We start from the raw sequence: 23,785 nt of genomic DNA, 5'->3' as shown, positions 1-23,785 counted from the left end.
GTTTAGCCGGTGGCAAAACATGACATTTGACTGGAACTCTGCATGGTGACATCAATGACAAACAGTGTGTTTCACTGCTCTCAGGAGTTTGACATTAAAGTTACCCTTCCTAAACTGACAATGGTAAGTTTCCACCAAACTATCATAGATAGTCACCATTGTCACTAAAAAATAGCACGGGCTCTGAAAACTTTACACTGTTTGAAGGAGAACTATGGTATCTTAGTGGAAATTATGGTTACCATGATAAAGGGGTATTGATAAGGGTATATGTGGCTAGTATTAAATATGAATGACTAACAGTTTAAGCCCTCTGACACTTTCAAAGGATCACTAATTGGCCTTGAATCCTGACTTCAATCCTGAGTTACTAATATACAATTATTTCATTCAACACAAAAAAGAAGTGATATTTAATTGTGAAATTAATTGTGGCTTAAAGGGATAAGAAAAATCAAAAATCTTTTATTATTTTTTCACCCTCATGTCATTATAAAACTTTCTTTCTTCTTTGGAACACAAGAAATGTCTCTTATTTTGTCTATACAATGGAAGTCAAGGGTAACCAAAACTGTTAGAAACAACCAAAAGCTCTTCTTTTTGTGTTCCACAGAAAATTATTACAGAATTTTCATTTTTGTGTGAACTATCCCTTTAAGTCTCCCATATAGAGCAATGTTAGTGTCTAGCTGCCTATGTAGAACACTCCAAATTGGTCACTTATGAGGTTCCATGGCTGTTAGAAGTCATCTGACTATGTAGGTAGTAGGAAGTGAAGTGACTCACTAGGATTTGGATCTGGATTGACAACCATTCCAACACTGCACTGTTCATTACTGATTCACACAAGAGATGCATAGTACCAATTTTTAATATCACAGGCTCACTTCAAAAAGCTTTTAGTAAATTACAGTTGCTATGATGTGTCAAGTATAATTCCCCATGATTAGACCGAGAATGAATTACCCCTTCAGCGCTCGCTGGCCTGGATGTCAAATACAATTCCTGAGACATTCAACAGGCGATTATATTGTTGGGTTATGAACTTATGCAAACTGACAAATACCTTTTAAAACATATTTCTGATAAATACTGCTTAAATATTCTACAAATCAAAATTATAAATGTCTTTACTGTCAATTTTGATCAATTTATTGCCTCCTTGCGGACTTAAAGTATTAATTTTAACTTCTTTAAAAAAAACAACCAAAAAAACATGGCAAAGCCAAAACTTTTGAACCGTATATATTAATTCTGATAAATTGTTTGAAAAATGTTGCTAGTCAGGTCCTGCATTTTTGATAATTTAAACAAAAAATGTTCATGGCCCCAAAATATTTTTTTTGGTATGTATATCTGAACATGCAATTTATCAAAGAAAGAACAGACCCTCTTGCTTTAAAAAAAAAAATGCGTTCTTTTTTTCAACACTTGAATGTGGGTACGGTTCATTAAAAAAAGCAGAAAAGCTGAGAAAATCACGTTTTTGTCAGAGACTATGTTCGGATTGGATTCAGAATGATGATCAAAGCATAGAGTAGATATGTATAGAGTAGAGTAGATCGAGTCCATCAACACCCCCACAGTCCTGTAGCTCATCCTGGGTCGACATTTCATTCGGTAACATTAGGCGGTTTTGATTTATATGCTGTTTAATGTTGATAAATGCATTATTTTACATATGCATCTGCTTACATATGCTATTGCTTGTTTCTGCTTCTTCTTCACATGTATTTTGAATCAGGAGATTCTGTCTTCTTTCAGAAGATGCGAAATAGCGCCCTCTTCCATATGACAGTGAAAACACGGAAAGCCGGAAATTACATAAATGGCGGGGAAAGAGTTAAATATATTCCAGCAATCAAAGCTCAGAAGCACAGGCTCCTGGCAAACTAGGACAGAACCACCGCTTTTGACTCCTCTTCAGTCAGAGAGGAACCAAAAGTGTCCTCTATGATCGTCAATATTAAAATAATCAGAGCTGACTCAAGTTACTGCTCTATCTAAGTTAGTGTTAAATCTGTTCTATCTGTCTTTTATGACAAAAAAATGTCTGAGATAAAATGTCTCCCGATTCCAGCTGGCATAATTACAAAGGAAGCCACAACTTTTAGTAAACAAGATCTATTGCTACACAAAAACGAAAGTTGTGCTTTGCATAACTGTCATTACAGTCTGACCTTGAGCCGTCTGAAGTTTGTTATACAAAATATAACGTAATTCTGTCATTCCTAACCTATTCTCATACATTATGCCATAAGCCCGACTATCATAACACCCAAACATTAACATAAACCTGTATGACATATATGTTTGTAATTTTCCATCAGTTTTAATCAGAAGTCTTTGTATAAGAGGTAGAGTCAACAGGGAAGATAGTCGAGGAAACCTCACAGCACGATTCTCACACTTACAATCTAAGAACAGATGGTCAGACATATAAAGAGCTAACATACAAAAGAAACAGAAACAGATTGTGCTTATAGCACATTCATAACATCTGAGGAATCCATGTGCTTTGTGCACTCAAACTTCTCCAGCACCTTTTATTCAGTGGCTCTTAGTAAAGGCATGGAAAGAATCAGCATGGTTTAGCAGAGTAGAATATTTCTAAAAGCACTGCCAAGCTAGCCTAAAATATAAATCATCAAAAAGATCTACATTTGTGTTCTGAAGATGAACGAAAGTCTTACAGGTTTGGAACGACATGAGGGTGAGTAATTAATGACGTAATTTTTGGGTGAACTTTCCCTTCAAACTAAATCTATTAAAACCTTTTTTGGTAACTGAAAAAAACTGATATAGAATAAAATATAAATATTAGAGGGAAAACATAGGCTAATAATACAAACTTTAATATTATGGAAATTAAAAATGTTGCCTTGGCAACTAAATAATATAATACTATATAAATAATCTAAAAATAGCACTGGTCTCTGGGATATTCTGGTGCTTAAGATATGTCAAGTGGCCCCTGGGGCCTGTGGACACCACGTCAAACAAGCCCACTCCATATCTCTGAGACTGAGGTCAGCAGAGACTGAAGAGTCAGTCATGATACACTGATGAGCCAAAACATTATGACCAGTCACAGATGAAGCCAATATCTGGGAAATTGAGAGACAGACTACAAACCGACGACAGGGTGCTGGGCGGCCAAGGCTCATTGATGCACGAGAGCAACAAAGGCTATCCCATCTGGTCCGAGCCAACAGAAGGTCTGTGGCACAAGTCACACAAAACTTTAATGATGGTTATGGCAGGATTGTGTGTCAACACACAGTTCAGTTCACCACACTCTGCTGCATTTGGCTGCGTAGCTGCAGACTAATCCAAGTGTCTATGATGACTGATGTCCACCGTTGAATGGGCACACGACCGTGAAGCAGTGGATGAAGGTCGCCTTGTCCGATGAGTCCCATTTTCTTTTACGGTCGCCTTGTCCGATGAGTCCCATTTTCTTTTACATCACATGGACGGCCGTGTACATATGTACACGACACCATGATCACTGTGGGACGACGACAAGCCACTGGAGGGAGAGTGAAGCTGAAAAGTTCTGGTGGGAAACCCTGAGTCTGGCCATTCATGTGGACGTAAATTTGACACGTGCCTCCTACCTAAACATTGATGCAGACCAGGTACACCCCTTCATGACAATAGTGTTCTCTGGTGGAAGTGCTTCTTTCAGGAGGATAAAGCACACTGCCACACTGCACACATTGTTCAGGAATGGTTTGAGGAACATGATAAAGAGTTCAAGGTGTTTCCCTGGCCTCCAAATTCCTCAGATCTCAATCCAATTGAGCATCCGTGGGATGTGCTGGACCAACCAGTTTGATCCACGACGGCTCCACCTCACAATCTACAGGATCTGCTGCTAACGCCAGATACCACAGGACACCTTCAGGGTATGTAGAGTCCATGCATCGGCGGGTCAGCAATGTTTAAGCAGGATTAACCGCACATTAGGCAGGTGGTCATAACATTTTGGCTCATAGGTTTAAGTCCATGGGATGTTATTGCTTGTTTTCCACCATATGAAAATTGTATGATCGCTTAGAAAAGTAATAGCATGCTACAGCATACTACATATTACAGTAAAAACAGTACAAAATGAGTTCTGCACCAAAGTCTCAAAAAATTACAACTTTGATGCGTCAAAATGATACCTAGAAATAAATAAAAGTGTCAAGTGTCCAGCACAATCCGTCATCATAATCTGCATAATGTATAGAAGTTCGGTTATTTTACGAGCTCCACGGTCCATAGTAGTTCTTTCCAACATGTGATATGGCTGAAACATTAACAGCCAATGACACATAACCTGCGGTTCTCAGAAAGCCTTGTGCACCCACACAGCTGGTAATGAGATGCATCCATTAGGATGTGGCAGGAGAATACGGCCTCCCGCTCGTAGTCAGATGCTATGAGAGCCCCAGTCTTTTGTGCTATACGCGCTAATATGAGCTGCTTTTAGAGAGATTCGAGTTAGATAAGACCGGTGGGCAGCTGTTGAAACTGACATCTAATGCCAGATCATTCTCGAACATGGAGCTGCTGGATTGTGTAACGTTATTATTGAGTTCTCGAACATAACCTGAAAGATTTTGCTGTATCTCTTAAAGCATAAAATGAAACAGCCCAGATTTGTGTTGTGAGTGAAAAGTATTTTGATATATTTTTCTGTACAAACCACTCTTGATGAAAAGCATAACAACCCAGGTGATCTGCATGCATGTTTGATAAAACAGACAGCTGTAATATAAGTTACAACTTGACGGCAGGGGACCTGTTAAGAGCAAGACTATTGACAAATGCCAGTGGAGAAATGTGATACTTCAGTCAGCTGTATCCTTCCAGCTCTGCTTCTACCAACATATAGATCATGAGATCATAATGGTATGATTTTACTGCCTTATAATATCAGTAGAGAGTTCTGTTCAATTGCAATTCAAAGAGCTACTAACATACACCACCATTCAAAGGTTCGGTACAAAAAAAATCGTATTCACCAAGGCAGTACAAACAGCAATATTGTGAAATGTTACTTCAATTTAAAATAACTGTTTTCTATTTTAATATATTTTAAAATGTAATCTATTCATGTGATGCAAAGCTGAATTTTCAGCATCATTACTCCAGTCTTTGGTGTCACATGATCCTTCTATCATTCTAACATGCTGATTTGATGCTCATGTAATATTTCTTATTATTATCAATGTCGATAGCAGTTGAGCTGCTTAATATTTTTGGTGGAAACAGTGATGTTTTTTCCCAAGAATCTTAGAGAGAAAAAAAAATTTGGTAACAAATGTTTTAAAACTTTCACTTTGGATCAATTTGATGCAAATTTGCTAAATAAAAGTATTATCTTCTTTCAAAAGAGGAAATATTACTGACTGCAAAATCTTGAAGGTTAGCTTACAATATCAAAGTAGCAAATAATCCAAGTTAACAACTGATGCCGATAGTCTATAAACTAAATAAACAAATCATGTAGTATATAATATCAGCTTTTACATGAATTAATATCTAGTAATAGTAATTAGTAATGCTACTATTTAAACCCCCGTCAGGTCAAATTAGACAAATGTATCCTGTAATTTATCATACATTAAAAAGGTATTATACAATCTCTGTTATTAGAGACTAAACTCAAGATTTGGGCTACTAGGTTGAGACAGGACATTAATATAATCCTATCTTAAACGATCTGGTCAACCTTTACTATAAGCAATGTCAAAAGGCAATACTTACTGGTCCTGAAGTCTGAAATCAGTGTTCTCAGCAGAGATCAGGCCTGTCACTGGATGTATGAATGTAGTTGTCCTCTGGTTATGACTGCAGATGAGACAAAAACAAAGCAGCATTGCATTAGCATGATTATTATGCTTCCCTGAAGCAAGAACACATATCACCAAGTGAACGTCAGCACAATCAGAGCCTCAGATTGTCCCAGACATGTCCATCAAAATGAACCACACACACAACACCAGTGATGATAATCAGAGGTGTTTGCCTCTTTAATCTGGTTGTTTACAATATGAGACAGTAGCCAGTGACTAATGACTGTATATAAGGTAATACCACCTAAAATATTACATTCAGTAAGTAAGGCATCATTGGAAATGATTTATTCTCTCAGTGTAATGTAGTATGAGGTTTGGCAAGCAGTCAGCTGTCCAATTTGCCTATTTTAAGAAACTGCATCAACATCAAGTTACATGTGAGGGGGGCAAGTTTGCACAGCAGAAATACACTGGCCATATGAACAGGGGCATTGTCTCTACGGTGCATTCAAATGCTTCATTTCTAAAACAACATAAAGAGACTAAATAACTGTGCTTGCATATTTAATCAGAGGTATGCTGCTGTTATGTCTGAGCTGATGAAAAGCACCTTTTATGTCTATTTAATGGCTGCTGAGTGTTAAGAAAATGTTCTTTTAAAAAGAAACACAAATGAGTCTGAAAAGAAATCTGAAGGTAATATAATTACAGTATACTTACATTTACATGTATTTGTATTTAACAGCCCCTTACACAAAGTGTTTTAGTTTTTAGACGCACACACACACACACACACACACACACACACACACACACACACACACACACACACACACACACACACACACACACACACACACACACACACACACACACACACACACACACACACACACACACACACACACACACACACACACACACACACAAGGTCCATGCTGAGAACTGAAACAGGCCTGCAGAGCAACATAAGGTGCGGGCTCTGAAATTTCAACAAAATGGTTTTGTCAGTATAGTAAATGCAGTGGTCATACAGTAAATGTGTAGTGTGATCACATTAGTGAAATTTTGTTTGCAAAAAAAGGTCAATTGTCAATCATGAAGTAAGAAGCACAGCTCAAACAGAAGCCCATCCAAACCTTTCTGTCGGTCAACACAGCAAATCGATGCAAAATATGAGTGGGGACATCTTGTGCCCTCACACGAATTTCCCGACCACAGGGATTCCTGTTAAAATTACTGGATTTTGCACATGCAAAAAATGTGACCACACCTTTACTCTGTTTAATTCCTTAGACTTAATCCAACTACTTTGTATTTACTTGTGATTGGACTAATGGACAAAATCAAGATGAGACGAAATTGTCCAGTTGAGGGAAACAATCGATGAATGATCAAATTATTTTTACAGTATATGTGCTTGACATGACCTGTCCCATAAATGTTGTTTCTTATGCTCAAATTGCATTAAAGAAAGCTTGTTGATCCAGCCAATGCTCAAATCCAGGACACTAACTTGTTCTAAGTAACAGCTGCAATCCTTTCAAGAGTTACAGTATATGCCATGAACCATACCAACCAGCTACGAGGTGAATCTCAACATTACAAACTCGTTTGAAAAACGGCGAACAACTTTTGCAATGGCAAACTACAAAAGAACTACAACTTTTGGCGCAATTTGCTTGTTTTCAGTTCTCTGATTGTTGGAGATTTCTCTGTAGAATCATGGGTAATGTTCCATCAATAAAAATATCCAATTATTAACAGCCTCACAGCTCACAGCAGGTCTGTCTTTAAAGCTGTCAAAGTAAATTCCCTATGGAGAAAAGTAATGGGAATTTTACTTACGGAGGAACCCAACTGTTGCTTGTTGCTCCCATTCAAGGTAATATGGGTGAACCGCCAAGGTACATCGACAGTCTTAGATCGAACTAAAAGCAATAGAGTATGAATGAGCCCTGTACTGTTGTATTGAAGAGCCGGGGAAAAGTCAAGCTTGGAGATTGTATCAAGCCCAGGAAGCTCAATGGTCCCTGAGAAATGAAGCAACTGGTTTCAGACATGACTCCATGCTTGGCAGACAAGCCATGAAGAACAGCCACAGAAAAGCAGAAAAGAGTCTTTTTTCTTCTTCTCAAAATATAAACCATTTTTAAATGGATATAAACTGACCTTGAACATATAACACTCCTTATCTGAACAGGAATGCTTTGAAGTCACAAGGCATCATTTCGGCAGAAGAATTCGCTGCATCAACAGTGTAAACATGTGAACTCAACATGCTTTTACACTTCCATTGAGGCAGTGAGATGTAGAGGTGAGGTCAGAGCGCATTGTTTCCTTTACAGTCGCTTCTATATATTTAAAGACCTTAAGTCACTGCACGGAGATGCCACACAGGTTGCGGCAGCTATATCAGCTTTACGGTTGTTGGTAATGGAGCTCTTTACAATTCTGCCTGACAGCCTGTGGTAAGTAAAGGATTTGTGAGCACAAACATGGCGTGCATCCTTGACTAGAGCCCCCCGGATCTCTATAATCACCACCACACCTGTTTAGTCTCATGTGATCGTGTAGAAACACTCCACATGCCACAAGCTCCTGTCCACCTTCTCCTATACATTTAGATAGGGCTGCATGATTAAAACAAAACTGAAATTGTGATATGGATGGTGCATTATTGTGGTATAATCGGTTTCAGATGAATGAATGGAGTAGAAGCAGAACAACAAAATAAGTTGCTTTACAAGTCAGTCAGAATGTCTTTTTCGGTCTAATTGAGCGATCCTTAAAAACAAACTGTATTGTGTACCAGACTTTATGCTGCACCAAGATGATCCTTTGATTTCCCTTAGTAACTAGTTTCTGGTCACCTGTTTTTTTTAAAGATGTCACAGACACACTGGATGTTTCTGTTCAATTTGCGACAAGATGACTCTCTGAATCAATGTCAGGATGAGTGGAAGACATCAAGTGGTCATAATAGTCTTCCGGTCATTAGACCCTCAAGCAAACTTGGCACAACACAAACTAAACTGCAAGTGAAAGGCAAGAACGACTATAAATACAAATACATTCATTTATCTGAGGATGCAAGGCTATATCCAGCTAAGCAGTGCACGTCAAATGTGTCAGGCACCAATCCCTCAATTGTACAGACTATTTACCCCAATGTGAAAGCTTTGTCTTTAAATTGATTGGCACAAGCCAGCTGGCATGTTTTGACACTGCAAAATGAATTGCCTTAAAATGTTTATTTGTTCAATTGGCGTGTAAAGGTGGCGTCTACTTATGGTGTCTATTTAAAAATGTTCAGATGAGCCGTGTTTAAACACTAGCAACCGGTTGAAAAGCATTTGAAAGGGTTCTCTCAGTGGGACAAGGTCATTCCCATTCATATCACACAGAATGATGAAATTTACAGAAGGCTGAGATGCAAAATTCATCTTCTGACATTTAATGCAGGTCCCCTGATTACAATGAATCACTACATAATCAGTTTGAATCCCACACACTGACCCAGAGTCAGCATGTAATTTACTGCCATATAGAGCAGCCAAACACATTTCATACGACAGTAATGAGTCATTTAATATATTAATGTATAATATTATAGCATGCGCAGTGATTTATGGAGTAGCTTAATTTTTGTGTTTGACTAACAAGTTTCCGCCACACTGAAAGCTTCTTTGTTAAACTTAAACTCAGAAGCACATAACAGTAAACCAGCTTAGCTAAAATTTAACCAAAGCAAGACCTAATTTCACACTGTGTTAACACCCAGACATCTCCTTTAGAAAACACATCAGCACAGCGTGTTTACCAGTAAGCTAAAATCGTACTTAAAGAGACCCCATTACTTTAGTAAGAGGATTTTCACAATGGTGAATGACCTGTTCTCCACTTACAATCAATAAGCGTCCTTCTGATGCCATATACAGTGTTGCAGAATAGCAGCAGGCTTTTGTTTACTGTCTCGTCACTGGTTCGGCTTCAGCGCACTACCTCTGTTGCAGGCTTTAGTGTGTCTAGTTGTCTTGTATGGTTTGGAGGGTAAAATGCCAGTGGTGTGGTGTCTTGTGTCAGTGTCATGGTCCTGAGAGACGACTCCTGAAGAGAGCTGCGTGAGCTCGCAAAAAACTGAGGTTAAACATTAAAGCCTAAATATGTTTGTTATAAATACAAATTCACAAATGCTATAGCTTAACAAAAAATACTGTAATTATACGCCATTACTCCTTAAACCCCTTTACGGTCACCCCCCCCTTTTGATAATGGACATTAAAATGCACTATTCAAACTTAAATGGTTGTAATTCAAGAATGCTTTGGAAAATAGACCTAAGTTTGGTCTTGTTTTAAAGAAAACACTTTTCTTTTTGTTATTGCAGATTATTGCTGAAGTGAAAGCACTTCAGAAAATGAAAGTGGGAAAAAGTTATGGAAGTTTAAATTTACAGTAAATCAAATATACTGAACTTAATATTTTTTTATAAAATGACAGCCATATATCTAATCAAGTTGTGTTCTAAATTTAAAGTTTATATCACAAAAATTCAAGTTCCCATGAGATTTTCTTTAGGCGTAATACCAAAAATAGCCACCAGGTGAAAAACATTCCATTGAATTGAATTCGGGAAGGGGAGCAGGACGGTGACAGTCTTTAATACATGTCTACATTAATAATATATTTAAATTTGATATGAACATACCACATTTCTGCCACAATAACAGGGTGCTGTAAATGGACGGACAGGCCATTTCCCAGTGGGCCGCTGTAAGTTACAATGTTGGCTGGCCAGTTAGTGTTACTACAGTAAATCTATGGTAAATGATGGAGATTTGTAGATTGAAAAGCCTTCTAACTGGATCGTTCATGCCGCAATGTTTCTCATGTTTGTCAGTGCTGTTGCTGTTTCATCTGGTTTAAACTAGTTTAAATCACTGAGACATTCGTAGGATTATTCGTAGAATTAAGACTAGTAAGCTCGCACTGCACTGCCGTTTGATCCGAGGAGAAAAATGGCTCACGTGGCGTGCTTCAAACGAGTAGTGCTGTTTAGTTCCGCTTTTGACGCATTAACATTATATCGAACATTTGCTATAATTATATCGAGGAAGGATTATAGTCTCATCGCCAAGCCCTACCCCCAATTAATCGTTTTACTGAGCTTTCCAGTATTCGAAAGGAAAAAAAATTACAAAAATCCCCATCCCCACCCAGTCTGGGGTCACAAAATTGTTAATGGATGAACACCAATAAAGCAGCTAAAAGTACTAAATTGACTAGGGAAGTTTCATTCTCGTTTCATTGTTACACAAAATAAATGAATATTGTACACAAGACACTATGTAATTGAAAGCTGGGATGCAGCCAAACTTGTCCTCTTGAGACCCGCCAGCAGTGTAATAAGAATAGAGCACGGCCCCTAATGAAAATGTAGCTAGGCCCCGATTGTATCTAAAAATAAGTAGCTGCTGGAGTGGATCAATTAAAGTATGCCAAGTTATGCCATCTCTCTCGTAATTGGAGCTGAGAGTGCCATCAATCCTAGTATTGGCTTTCGCAGTACAAGCAACATGATTTGTACACTTTGTTTTTTTTATAGAAAAATGTCTGTTAAGGAATGCAACGACAAGTTATACTATACCTTGTCTTTTTGTCAAAACTGTTCATCATAACCATAATCCATTCAGTGCCAGATGTCGCATAGTTAGGCTATACCAACTGTTTTGTCCCTCAAGAGCAAATTCCCACCAACAGATTACTTATTAAATCTGTCATTGGAAAGGTAATGAAAATTTTGCTGTCAGCATAGGGTATGCAGTAATGACTGAGTAGGAAGAGGCTCTATGAAATGGGACGCCACATTTCGCATCAAAATGCTACAACTCTGTCAGACACAGAGAGACTACAGGCAGCAGGTCACGTTTTTACTGAAATTGAGTTTCTACTCAGGGAAAGGACACAGAAAAGCTATTTAAGGTGTATGACCCTGAGTCTAAGGCTGGGCGATATAGCTAAAAATAAATATTTTTCCAAATTTTGACAAAAATATTTGAATATATCTATATATTTTTTGCATTTCAAAGTCAACACTTTTGAAAAAAATAATCTCAAATTCACACTGTTTTTTACTAAATAAACACAAAAGTAGCATTTAAAATCTTATACAAAAATATGGAGAAAATGATCTTCCAACAAAAAGTTAAGGTTGTTGCAACAACAAAGTGAGTTCTTAGAATAACATAAAAACATGTTACATAGAAAAAATGGCGGGTCTATTAGTTTGCATTTACACTCAATGTGTTAATGTCTTAATGCACAGATCTATTCTGAAAATTTGACAATATTCAATATTTTATGGCAAAACACCGCTGAAATAAAAATCTAGTGATTGCTTACTGTTTTTAACTAAATGAGCAAAGTAAATACCTTGAAAGCAGCAGCCTATCAGCTGTCATTCTCATGATAAGAAAAATCAATAATGCTTAATATATTTCTCGATATTTTTGCATTTGCTTTGGAATAATTTAAAAGGCAGATTTTTGGCCCTATGTAAAAGACATGATTATCACAATATCACAAATATGAAAATGTTAAAAGTTTAGTTTATAAAAGACAGTAAGCCAATTTCACTCGTTTTTTCAAGTGATTTTTTTTTGTCACATCTCTTTTTTATTCATCTATCCGATATCTGGATAGCTGTTACAAGAGATGAAAAAAAGAAGAAATTGGCTTACTGTCTTTATAAACTAAACTTTGAACATTTTTCCCATATGTGTGATATTGTGATAATATTGCTAATTTTTGAAGTGTCGCCCAGCCCTAATTGGGGGCTAGATTTATACAGTCCTGCTTAAATATGGCTACATTCAAAATGTAAGAGCCTGATAGAAGGCTTCAGGGTGTGTTGGGTCAAACTTCCTCGAACCTCAAAAAGCTTATCAGACAGTCAGTAACCCTGGAGAAGACATGGAAAAGCCACTTCAGCTGTCAGGCCAATGACCTCTCTGAGAGGAGATGGAAAAGCTCTCCAAAGACAAAGATAAAGAGCAATCTGTTCAGTATCAAAGAAACGTTCAATAAAAAAGAGGTCTTTTGAATCATATCCTGAATTTGACTACAATTTGAGCGGGTATAGCACAAATTTAGATCTTCATTGGTCGGCCCACTTATCTCAGTTAATGTCTGTATTACGTCCTGCCATTTGATAGAGGCATCAATAAGCCGTCACAAACTCAGCTCATTCACGGATAAATATAGATGGAAATTTGACGTAATCCATCATGCAGCTTGGAGATTTCTGGCAGCATGCGATGAGACTTTGAAGGCTGCTTATCTCCAAAATCGATTGCGACAGTCAGAGAGGCGGGACACTGGAGAGAGGAAAATGCAAGAGGGATCAAAAAGAAGATAAATCACGGAGGATAAACAATGCTGGAATAAGATCTTTCACACGCTTTTAGTACTGTGGTCTCATTTAACAATTGGGTATAATATCAGCTACTTATAATCCAAAATAAAAAAATAATCTTGTTCGAGAAGCTATTACATACGTCACAAAAGAGAAAACATTTTTTGTTTCATGCCGACTTTAAATAAAATACACATTGTGTTGAGAAGCTGATACCAGTGTCTCGATACGGTTTCAGATATTCAGAATCTATATGCAACGAAAAATCTATTTATGACAATACTAATGAATATGTATCACTTTTAACAAGAAGCCAACTTATTTTGAATCAGGTTTGTGATATCCTGGTTTCCAATGACCTCTGATGAAGAAAAAAAAATGGAACAAGCAGATTTTTAAACGGGTGGTTGATTATGATTTCACTTTTCTAACTTTAGTTAGTGTGTAATGTTGCTGTTTGAGCAACATTAAAGTTCAAAGCAAAGAGAGATATTTGCATTTAAAGAAATTGCTTTTTAAGGACTACAACAAACGGCTGGTAGGGACTACACGAGCTTCGTCCCGGGTTAGTGACATCAACAACCCTAAAATTTACATAAACCCCGCCCCCGGAAGACAATTCATAGATTATCATGACAGAATATGCTAGTCAATGAATAGAAGGTAACTACACATCAGCTGCAGAAATTCGTCAACTAACCATTCAGAAATGTCCTGTTGCTTCTATATGTTGTCACTTCTTCTTGAGTCTCTCCATCATCTGACTCCGGTTTGAACATAAAAGGCTATACGTTTTTGAAATTTTCAGTGCATGTCTGTGTGAGGTAAAAGGACACAAGCTCTTGAAGCTCCGCCCTCTGTGCCGGAAGCAGCAGCTCATTTGCATTTAAAGGGACAGACACAAAACGATTTTTGCTCACCCTCAAAAAGTGACAATTTGAACATGCTTTATAAAAAATCTGTGGGGTATTTTGAGCTAAAACTTCACATACACACTCTGGGGACATCAAAGACTTATTTTACATCTTGTGAAAAGGGCATTGTACCACCCTTTTACAAGTCCACCAGTTATAATTCACAAGGTTAGAAATGGGATTCTTTTTTAATTATTTTCCTTTTGTAGGATTCCAGCACATGATATTGAATAGAGAGTAAAAAAAAAGGCTCCTCTGAATGAAACAAGGTTCAAAAGGTCTTTTCAATTAACTTTCTCACCCTGATGTTATTATGCAAACCACTGTCTCTGCCTGTCTATGATGTCAGAAGCAATTCACGAGCCTCCTTCACCTCAGGAAATCAAAAATCAGGAAATTCAATAGCTCAGACTTCTGGGGAAATGAGATTATCCAACAAGTCCTCTCACTCATCAACAGTAGAAAAAACCGAGCCTCGAAAGGTAGTGAGAGAGAAAGTATAAAGGTAATCCATTGTCAATACTTTCTGAATATTTTGTCTTGAGAGCGATCTTGCTATCGGAGCGATGAGTGAAATACAGAATGTATAAATAAATGAATCACTTCTTAATCAATCAAAAATAAAACAATTTATCAGTAATATATGTATTCAAATTAAAGACACTCTTTAGTCTTCACTTAATTTACGTCATCTCAAAAACATGCCAAAAAGTGAGATGTACAACACATTTTATACTTTTACAAAGAGAACATCGGCTATAGGTGCAAAGATCATTTTCTTTGGGTGTAAAAAGACAATACAGGAAACTCTTGTCCAATTCCAAGAGTGAGAATATCCCTTTTAGAGTCTTTCGCTCTAATCTCGTATCAAGTTTCAGTGAACCTGACAAGTCATGGGAACATTAAACTTCAGAAGAGCGGTTGATTGTAAACAGAATTGCTCTGATGACACGGTATTCAAATGACATGTAAAGCAACTTAACCAAATAAACTGGATTTACCTGTTACGCTGGTTAACAGAAGAGTATGTTAGTTCTCTTCTGGAACAACGTTTCACCTCTTATCAATATTTATTAATGCATCTGAGCAAACATCCTTATATTTAGAATAATAATTCTATGGAAACAAATTTGTTCAGTTACTTATAAGAAGGAAAAATCTCTAAATCAAGATCTTATAACTAACTCCTCTTAATTTGCATAAAATTGCAATGTGTGTGCGCTGTCATTTTGTTTTCCCGGATCAATTTCTATCCCAAATTACATTTTAATTCCTAAGCCAAACTCTACGCCAAAATCTCATTCTCAGTGATCCATCATTATTTAAAAAATATTGAAATATCTGTTTTGATAACATATTGCCATTATCAATCAAGATACTTTGTGGCATCTTCAGAATGAGGAAATAAACTAGATTTTTATATTTTCTGAAGACAATGAGAAAATGTGGCACTGGCAGAGTTACGATAAAAAATATAATCCTACAGGACTTTTTTTTTTTGCATATAAAGGTTGCAATGACATTGAAATTTCAGCAAAAATTCAGTTGGCAAAAAAAAGTCCATTATCCACTAGCTATATTTCCATTCAAGGTTGCAAATTTAACTTGTGCACAAAATTGGAATATCACATAAAAATATATTTTTTAAGAGAAAAAAATTGTCCCTTCCTGGGAAATTTGGTGCAAAATATCTGTAATAAAACAAAGTTGCTGCAATCGTGGAAGCCGCTGTGGCACTTCTTCATTCATCATAGATTACTTGCGCCTCAGAACACAGACGAAACGCAATAAATACTGTCATGTCATATTGTTTTCGGATGCTGGTGTTCGTGAACGCAATCATGTGAGACGCTTCTGGGAGGGAATTAAACCAAATCATCCTGATGACAAACTTTTGAATAACTAAAACAACATTTGAGATGCTGTGCAATGACACTGATCTGCTGGTTAGTCCAGTTATGCTGTTCCACCGCTCCCTATAGTTCCAACAGAAAACTTTTTTTGTTGCGTATTGAGGGTTTTTATGCGGATAAGCATTTTATGTGCATTTTTAGAATTGATGTGCATATTGTCCTTTCTGTCTAGCGTTTTTTTAAGCGATATACCCTAAGATTTGTATAAAAATAGGTGAATGGAAACCACTATTGTCAATAGTGTATTGACACACAGCCACTTTCAAACCAAGCAGCTTTCTGTTGGTCAACGCGGCGAATTCGTGTGATCAACTTAAACCCAATGCGAAATCTGCATTGGGAAATCTTTCGCCCTTGAGTGAAATTCACAATTGTTCAAAATACCTATTGAAATGGCTCGATTTCAGCCATGAAAATAAACCAAACAATGTGACCGGAAAAACAAACAAGCAGACAGACTAACAGATTTGTCAAGGACAAAAGATGAATCTCAAATGTGTAGCCTAAGAGAAAGCATATGCAAAACACAGTTTGAAACCTATTACCATTTATCTTAGAAAAACAGTTGGCACTTGTGGCTGCAGATTTGAAAAACCCTGATAAGGAGCCCAGAAGGAGTGAACAGAGTAAAACAATAAATAAAGAAAGAAGCATACCACATTTAATTGAGCTGCTTTGAGTCTTGTTCATATTCCTCATTGATTTACTAGTGCTGTTGAGCTGCATAAAACTTCTTCTTGATGTCTGAAGTAAAAGCAGAGGCGGAGGTCCACTGAGGCCAGAGGAAACATGGATCTCAGTTTAAAATAGGCTCCAGCAGCCTGGGGCCCAGCGGTGTGGCCCTTCCTCTCTGTGAGAGATGTTGTTTTGTCATTGAGAAGGATGTAAGAAAAATAAAGAGTGCTGCTGTCGTGGCCTACAGAAGGTAAAATGAGGCAGGAAACAGGTAATACGGCTCTTTGATCCATGCCTTTTCCTGACTATTTGTTCTGCTCAAATCTATTGTTCCCCTTGATTCAATCTGCTGCCCGTATGAGTCACTGCACTCAAGCCCACACACACACACACACACACACACACACACACACACACACACACACAGGCAGATGAAGGGCAGATTATGTTCAACTAAAAATGTGTGATATTGTAATATCCCAGGTCACTGAGTGTTTGTGTTTGCATGATGAGTCATGCCGACCTGACTCTAGGGTTAACCTGTCTAAATGTGGCTCCCAAAAATAGCCAAAACATTCAGGCGTGTTTGAGAATGAAGGTCATAGGTCATTTCTAAGCATTTGTTGGTGAAATAATAAGGTCATAGATCAAAACTGAAGGATAAATCCAATCAATTCAAAGTTGGGATAGGTGATTTAAATATTAATGTTTTTACTAAATTGGATGCTACAGTATATTATACATAGACCATTTGGTCTGAGGAGCCATCTTGAGTAAAATACAGTGAAAATCAAGTTATATTAAGTGAATATAAATCAAGGCATGTTTTTCATGTTGATTTTTAAGGTAAGAACACAACCAAAATTCTATTTAATACTTTTTACATTTATATACACCAAGACATTTACGCAAATGTTTTCATGTTTTTAAAAGAAGTATCCTAGGTTCACAATGGCTGCAATTATTTGATCAAAAATACTGTACAATTGTGTAATGTTTTATTGAGAAATATTATTAAAATAATTGTTTTATTTAATTATTTTGTTTTAAAATAATGAATTTTGTAACATTTGAAATAAATTGTTTTCTATTTTAATATAACCATCACTCAGTCTTCAGTATCACATGATCATTCAGAATTCATTTAATATTATCAATGTTGAAAATAGTTGTGCTGCTTAATATTTTAGTGGAAAATATGACAAAAAAAATGTCTTTAGGATTCTTTGATGAATAGAAAGCTCAAAAGAAAAGCATTTATTTGAAATATAAATCTTTTGCAACATTATAAATGTCTTTAATGTCACTTTTGATCAATTTAATGCATCCTTACTGAACAAAAGTATATTTGTTTTTTTTTAAACTTACTGAACAGAACAAATTAAAATAAAAAGCTTAAACTGTAGTAATCCAAAGTAAAATGATCTGACAGAAGATATAAAATTTGTCATAATAGAATAACATATTTTGTATACGCACATGCATAAGTATGTTAGTTATCTTATTGATTCTGTACAGTAGCTATTTCAATTATGAAAATAAGGAAATTTATGTTTTTTCTTTAAATACAGGCTTTGAAATATCTTATTATTCTCATAAACAGAAACCAGCAACACTTTGGTCTGTGTGGGACAGATCTTTCCATCTTACACCCACCTGCTCCTATAGAATTGTCCACCTGCGCCTATAGAATTGTCCACCTGCTCCTATAGAATTGTCCACCTGCTCCTATAGAATTTTCCACCTGCTCCTATAGAATTGTCCACCTGCTCCAATAGAATTGTCCACCTGCTCCAATAGAATTGTCCACCTGCTCCAATAGAATTGTCCACCTGCTCCTATAGAATTGTCCACCTGCTCCAATAGAATTGTCCACCTGCTCCTATAGAATTGTCCACCTGCACCTATAGAATTGTCCACCTGCTCCTATAGAATTTTCCACCTGCTCCTATAGAATTTTCCACCTGCTCCTATAGAATTTTCCACCTGCTCCTATAGAATTTTTCACCTGCTCCAATAGAATTTTCCACCTGCTCCCAACTTACATTCCTGATGGTTTTTATAATGTTAGGCCTCATTCCTGCAATCCAGAATTTTTAAACCTGTTTAAAATCAGATGTTTAAGATCTGTTCAAAAGAAACTGATTTGCAGAAATGTGTCAGACTTCCCAAAGCTACAGGGAACTGAGAACTGTGCTCCACAGATTAATTATTTAAAGAAATAACAAAATAACTACTCTCAGACAGCCTGCTTCAGCCAACAACTTAGTTATACCGCCCGCTCACCACTACAACATTTTTCCTCTCGCCACAACAACTCTAATCAGACCTCGAGTGCCATTTTCATTGCAAACTCCACTGACAGGGTACAATAGAGCTAAATGAGCAGGGGATGAATTTTCCTTCCTTATAGGTGACTCTTACAGGGGGAATTTTTAAAGAAATTGCAATTATCTCACCTAAATGTATTAAAAAGCAGTAGCACAAACAAATACAATAGAATAAAAATACAAATTAAATAATTAGTGCTTTATGCTTTAGGTAGGTCTAACAGTATATTCAAGTAAGAAAATGAATAATCAAATGCAAAATAACACTGTACAGTCCTAACTGCATACATGAAATATAGATTAATCTTTATTAAAGCTACAAATGTTATTCAGTCAAGAGCAGTGAGTGATTTTCTCTTTTTCATTTATTGTCTGATTAACAATAATGACTAATAGAGCAGCAGGTTTATTAGGCTGCTGTCACTTCAGGACCAAATGCACTGATCCAATTTACTGTTACACATGTGTTTTCTTTCTTGACTGTTTACATTCACTTAAAACATAAATGTATGTGTTTACGTGACTACTCTGGCATTTTGACCTAAGTTTGTGTGTATTTGACCGTTTAAGTGGAATAAGCTATGAAAAAGAACTTAATTTGACCCTCACAAGCTGTTTAAGTGGCGGCTTTATGTGTGCGTGCTTTGGCTGAGAGCGCAAAGAAAAGTATGGTATTTGGGTTAAAGTCACAATAATTGACAATAAAAACAGCTGGGTGACTTTTTCAGTTGTTGACATAACATGGTTTGATTCAGAGTTAATATAATTTATTGTGTTGGCCGATCACTTTAGAGATAATCACCATATTTATAATGAAACCATTATATTTCAAATTACTTATAATAAAATATAATAGTTATCGTTACTACTGTAAAGCCATTTAAAAGTATTATTTCTGTATTTTTAAAATAAACATTTTAATGACAGTATATTCAACTCTTTAATAAAATAAAGAGAAAATAGTACAATTTTAGCTGAAGTGATTGTTTTGAACAAGTATTAAATTAAACTTTCAATTATTTATATCAATACGAATTATTTTCCCACAGAATGTGCTGAATCAATGTCCCAATTTTTCCATAATCATACACTATGGGAGTAGGAAAAAGCACATTTTTCCTAAGGTGTGCCTTTAGCCCTGTTGTACCGTACTAAAAGTACCAGAAAACACAATGATGGTCCACAGACTCTGTTTTTGAATGCATGCGGTTAAAGACCAGTCAGTAGCATAAAGCAACATTATTCTCAAATATTCACACATTGGAATTTTCACCACCCACCATTACATCTGAAATTATTCAAGACATTTACGAAAAGCTCTCCCCCTCTATTCCTTCGGGTCTTAATGAAAGCCCTGTGCCCTCCTCAAGAATCACTGCTTTGCTGTACGAGTAAACAAAGTCTGTTTATATTTTCTCTTGAGAATTATATTTGTATTTAGGCAATACAAGTAGGTGTCTCATCCATGTTCTTGTATGTGGCAGAAAGACAAATATATTGTATCAGACCCTGAACCCAAACACCTGGTGCTGATCCAAATACACACACACACACCAAAGTTATTTTTAGACCACTCTCATTCTCCAAAGACAGATGATGCACATTTTATTATTCTGCACAGCTCGATTCACATCAGTGTTAATATTTGCAGGGCTTCAGATTCATTTAAATGGGAATTGAACTGTTGCTGGCCTCGACTCTTTTACAAACCCCGATTTACATTCTATTTTAGGGATGCACCGATACCACTTTTTAAGGGTCGAGTACGAGTACCGATATTTTTTTCCTGGTACTCGCCGATACCGATACCTGTTGTACTGGGGGGGGTTCTCGTTTTATGTGGCAATTTTCTAAGAACAACACAATGAGACTAATGAACATATCAGCATCTTTATTTTGAACAACTTAAATAAACTTAAAAAATAAATCATTCTTATTGTGCTTATCACAAATTTTCAAAGCCCAAATTTCACAGTGTCCAATAACCTCCAAAGGGCAAAACCAAGGACATAATGAATGTAATTTTTACCTGGGTGTCACAAAGTTGTCAAAGTGCTAAAGAAATCAGACAACAAGACAAACAAATTTGTCATAAAGTGCCAAAGAAATCACAGAACAAATGTTTAACATAACACTGAGTAACAATGTAATCACAGCCGAAAGTGTAAAGTGAAATATTAGAGTGTACTATTAAATCTAGCAACACTATAACTGCAGGAAGAGTGTTCATAAGAATTAAGAAATATAAGCTAAGGACATAAGTGAGGTATCGGTCTTTGGTATCGGGGTATTTTTACGAGTACGAGTACAAGTACATGAGCTTGGTATCGGGCCCGATACCGATACTGGTATCGGTTTCGGTGCATCCCTATTCTATTTCACACAAAGCTAAGAGAGATTATAATGGATATCCCAATTAAAGAGAGAAACATTCCTCAGCAGCAATAAGAGACCTTCATAAATGGCTAGCATGAATTAATAATAAAGGCATTGCACATATTCACACGCTGACAGACAGTCAACAAGAACTATGCTGCTACTTGAGTCCCTTGTTGAAAAGCGACATTTAAATGTCAGACAAGCCATTTAGACTAAGGCGTGAGAAGTTTAGAGAATGAGGAGATGAATTTTTTTGCCTTGTTTTTCAGTAAAATTTGCAATTTACAATTTCTTTTGTTAGTGAAACAAACCTGCTTACCAAGGCATTTATTTGAACAAAAATGCAGTGAAATTGTGCAATATTATTCAATATATATACTCTCAAAAAAGTATCATAATACAGTAGGCTATCTCAGTCAAATTTAATATAAATGTACAAGAGGTCTATGTATTTTTACTGGAACACAACACTAAAGCAAGCAGAGCATATGACAAATATAAGGTGCAATGCATTCATGGCAAACCGTCTTCCTCTCAGGTCACATGATATATGACATCACTACTAAAATTCCCAGCAGCTTCCTTTAAACCAAGCCTAACTGCTCAATTAGTCATACCTTGAATGGTTCAGTCCCAAGCAGCTCTGAAAACAGCTGCCTAGCATTTTGGTTTTTAGCCCTCAGTGGATTCAAGACTGACAATATCCCTCGCTGTAACATCTAATGTCCTCTCACAGAAATAAAAATGTTCCAGTTCATCGGCTGGATGTCCACTCATCACAGAGAAAGATACACGAATGAGTCCGAGGCTCTCACAAATCACATATCCACACATCTGGATCATCCCTCTGATCTTTGATCCTCTCAATCTTCTGACGGCGCTGGATAAATCACGGATTCGGGTCACAACGCAAATTACAACGCAGGATCCAGCTCAGATGAGCGTGGGACTTTTTTTAGCCCTCTTTTGGGGTCTCAGCAAGGCCTCTCTGGGACCCATGCTGTAATGTGATTGGTTCATGCCAGGGCTGGAGAAGCAGATGGGCTCCATGTGCAAATTCTGCGTTTTTGTAAATGGCACAGATAATCACACCAAAGACACTGCTGTAGATTTTGTCTCAGAGCCCGGATCTTTTCATGAAGAGCTGAATTTATTATCAGCTCTGATATTACACTGCATTCAGAAGAGGTTTCTGAGTACAGCATGAGGAAAATCAAAGAGCAGTTTAGTACACTTAACAGACTGACTGATTGATTGATTATGAGTGGATGTTTGTCATGCGTGGTGTGAGATGAGGAACTAATGAAACTGTTAATCAATTAGGAGGTACAGGCAACTTATATGCCATCATAGTAATGAGGTCAGACTGGTCAAGTCTGTTAAGATTAATCACGATTTGAATCAGGACAATCTGCTCTTTCACTCACACCTGCTGTGTGAGCCAATACACTTTCTGCAATTTTAACCACAACTTTTTCAAAGATTAGTACACAATGAAGCCTTAAAGGGAGTGTTCGCCCAAAAATGAAAATTCTGTCATTTATTACTCACCCTCATGTCGTACCAAACCCGTAAGACTTTCGTTCATCTGAGAGTTTTCTGTCCCTCCATTGACAGAAACGCAACTACCACTTTGATGCTTCAAAAAGTTTATAAAGAGATCGCAAAACTAATCCATATGAATCGAGTGGTTTAAAACATTTAACATTGATTATTGAACATAAGCTCATCCGAACCTGCTGAACAAACCTCATTGGTTCTTGCTGAAGCTCAAACGTGCTGCGTAACAATAGAATAAATTGCATGTCGAAGGGAACCCCATGCAATAAAGACTTTTATGAAGGCTTTTATGTAGGAGCTCAGAATAATGCATCCATCCATTCATTCCCCAAGGCCCTTTTCCAGGTATGCTGGAGCTTAACACAAATGTAAATCTGAAATGTCTATAAATGTGCTACTTAACAAAGCAGATCATTACGATATAGACTTTATGAAGTTGTAAACATAACGCAAACCAAATACTATAGTGACTTGACGTAGCCAATTATGTTATTCTATTGTTAAAGATAAGATGATCTGAAGGAGTTGATACACCAAAAAGTGGTAACTCTCCCCAGTCCTCAAAAGTTTTATGGGCAGGGGTTTTATGGTTTTATGGGCAGTTTCAGTTTAACTCTGCAATTTCAAGCTAGCTAGAATTTATGGACTTTTTAATTGCATGTATGTATTCATGCATTACAAATTATAATGTACAATCACTAAATATGTCACTTTTACCAAGCCATTTAGAAAAATCAAACAGATAGTCAAATTTAACAGATTACTCTTCAGATGACACAATCCTTAATCCAGTGGTTCCCAAATT

The 23,785-nt window shown here is 36.7% G+C and overlaps 1 protein-coding gene across 15 annotated transcripts in view; it reads right to left on the bottom strand.

Annotated features, from left to right (window-relative positions):
- Nucleotides 1–23,785, bottom strand: part of plekha7a (pleckstrin homology domain containing, family A member 7a) — a 93,547-nt gene that overhangs the window by 51,785 nt on the left and 17,977 nt on the right. For 12 of the 15 annotated variants that reach the window (XM_077194469.1, XM_077194470.1, XM_077194472.1 and 9 more), the window contains one exon: nucleotides 5,761–5,844. In XM_077194469.1, the coding sequence (XP_077050584.1) occupies nucleotides 5,761–5,844 (84 nt within the window). Of the gene's footprint in view, nucleotides 1–5,760; nucleotides 5,845–9,700; nucleotides 9,836–23,785 lie in introns of those variants that run through there. The other 3 variants (XM_077194477.1, XM_077194479.1, XM_077194481.1) reach the window with 2 other exon arrangements.

The sequence above is a fragment of the Siphateles boraxobius genome, unplaced genomic scaffold, assembly GCF_051911475.1.
Source record: "Siphateles boraxobius isolate OS27281-9 unplaced genomic scaffold, OSU_SipBor_1 32, whole genome shotgun sequence".
NCBI lineage: Eukaryota > Metazoa > Chordata > Actinopteri > Cypriniformes > Leuciscidae > Siphateles > Siphateles boraxobius.
This window is presented reverse-complemented; position numbering and strand designations above follow the sequence as displayed.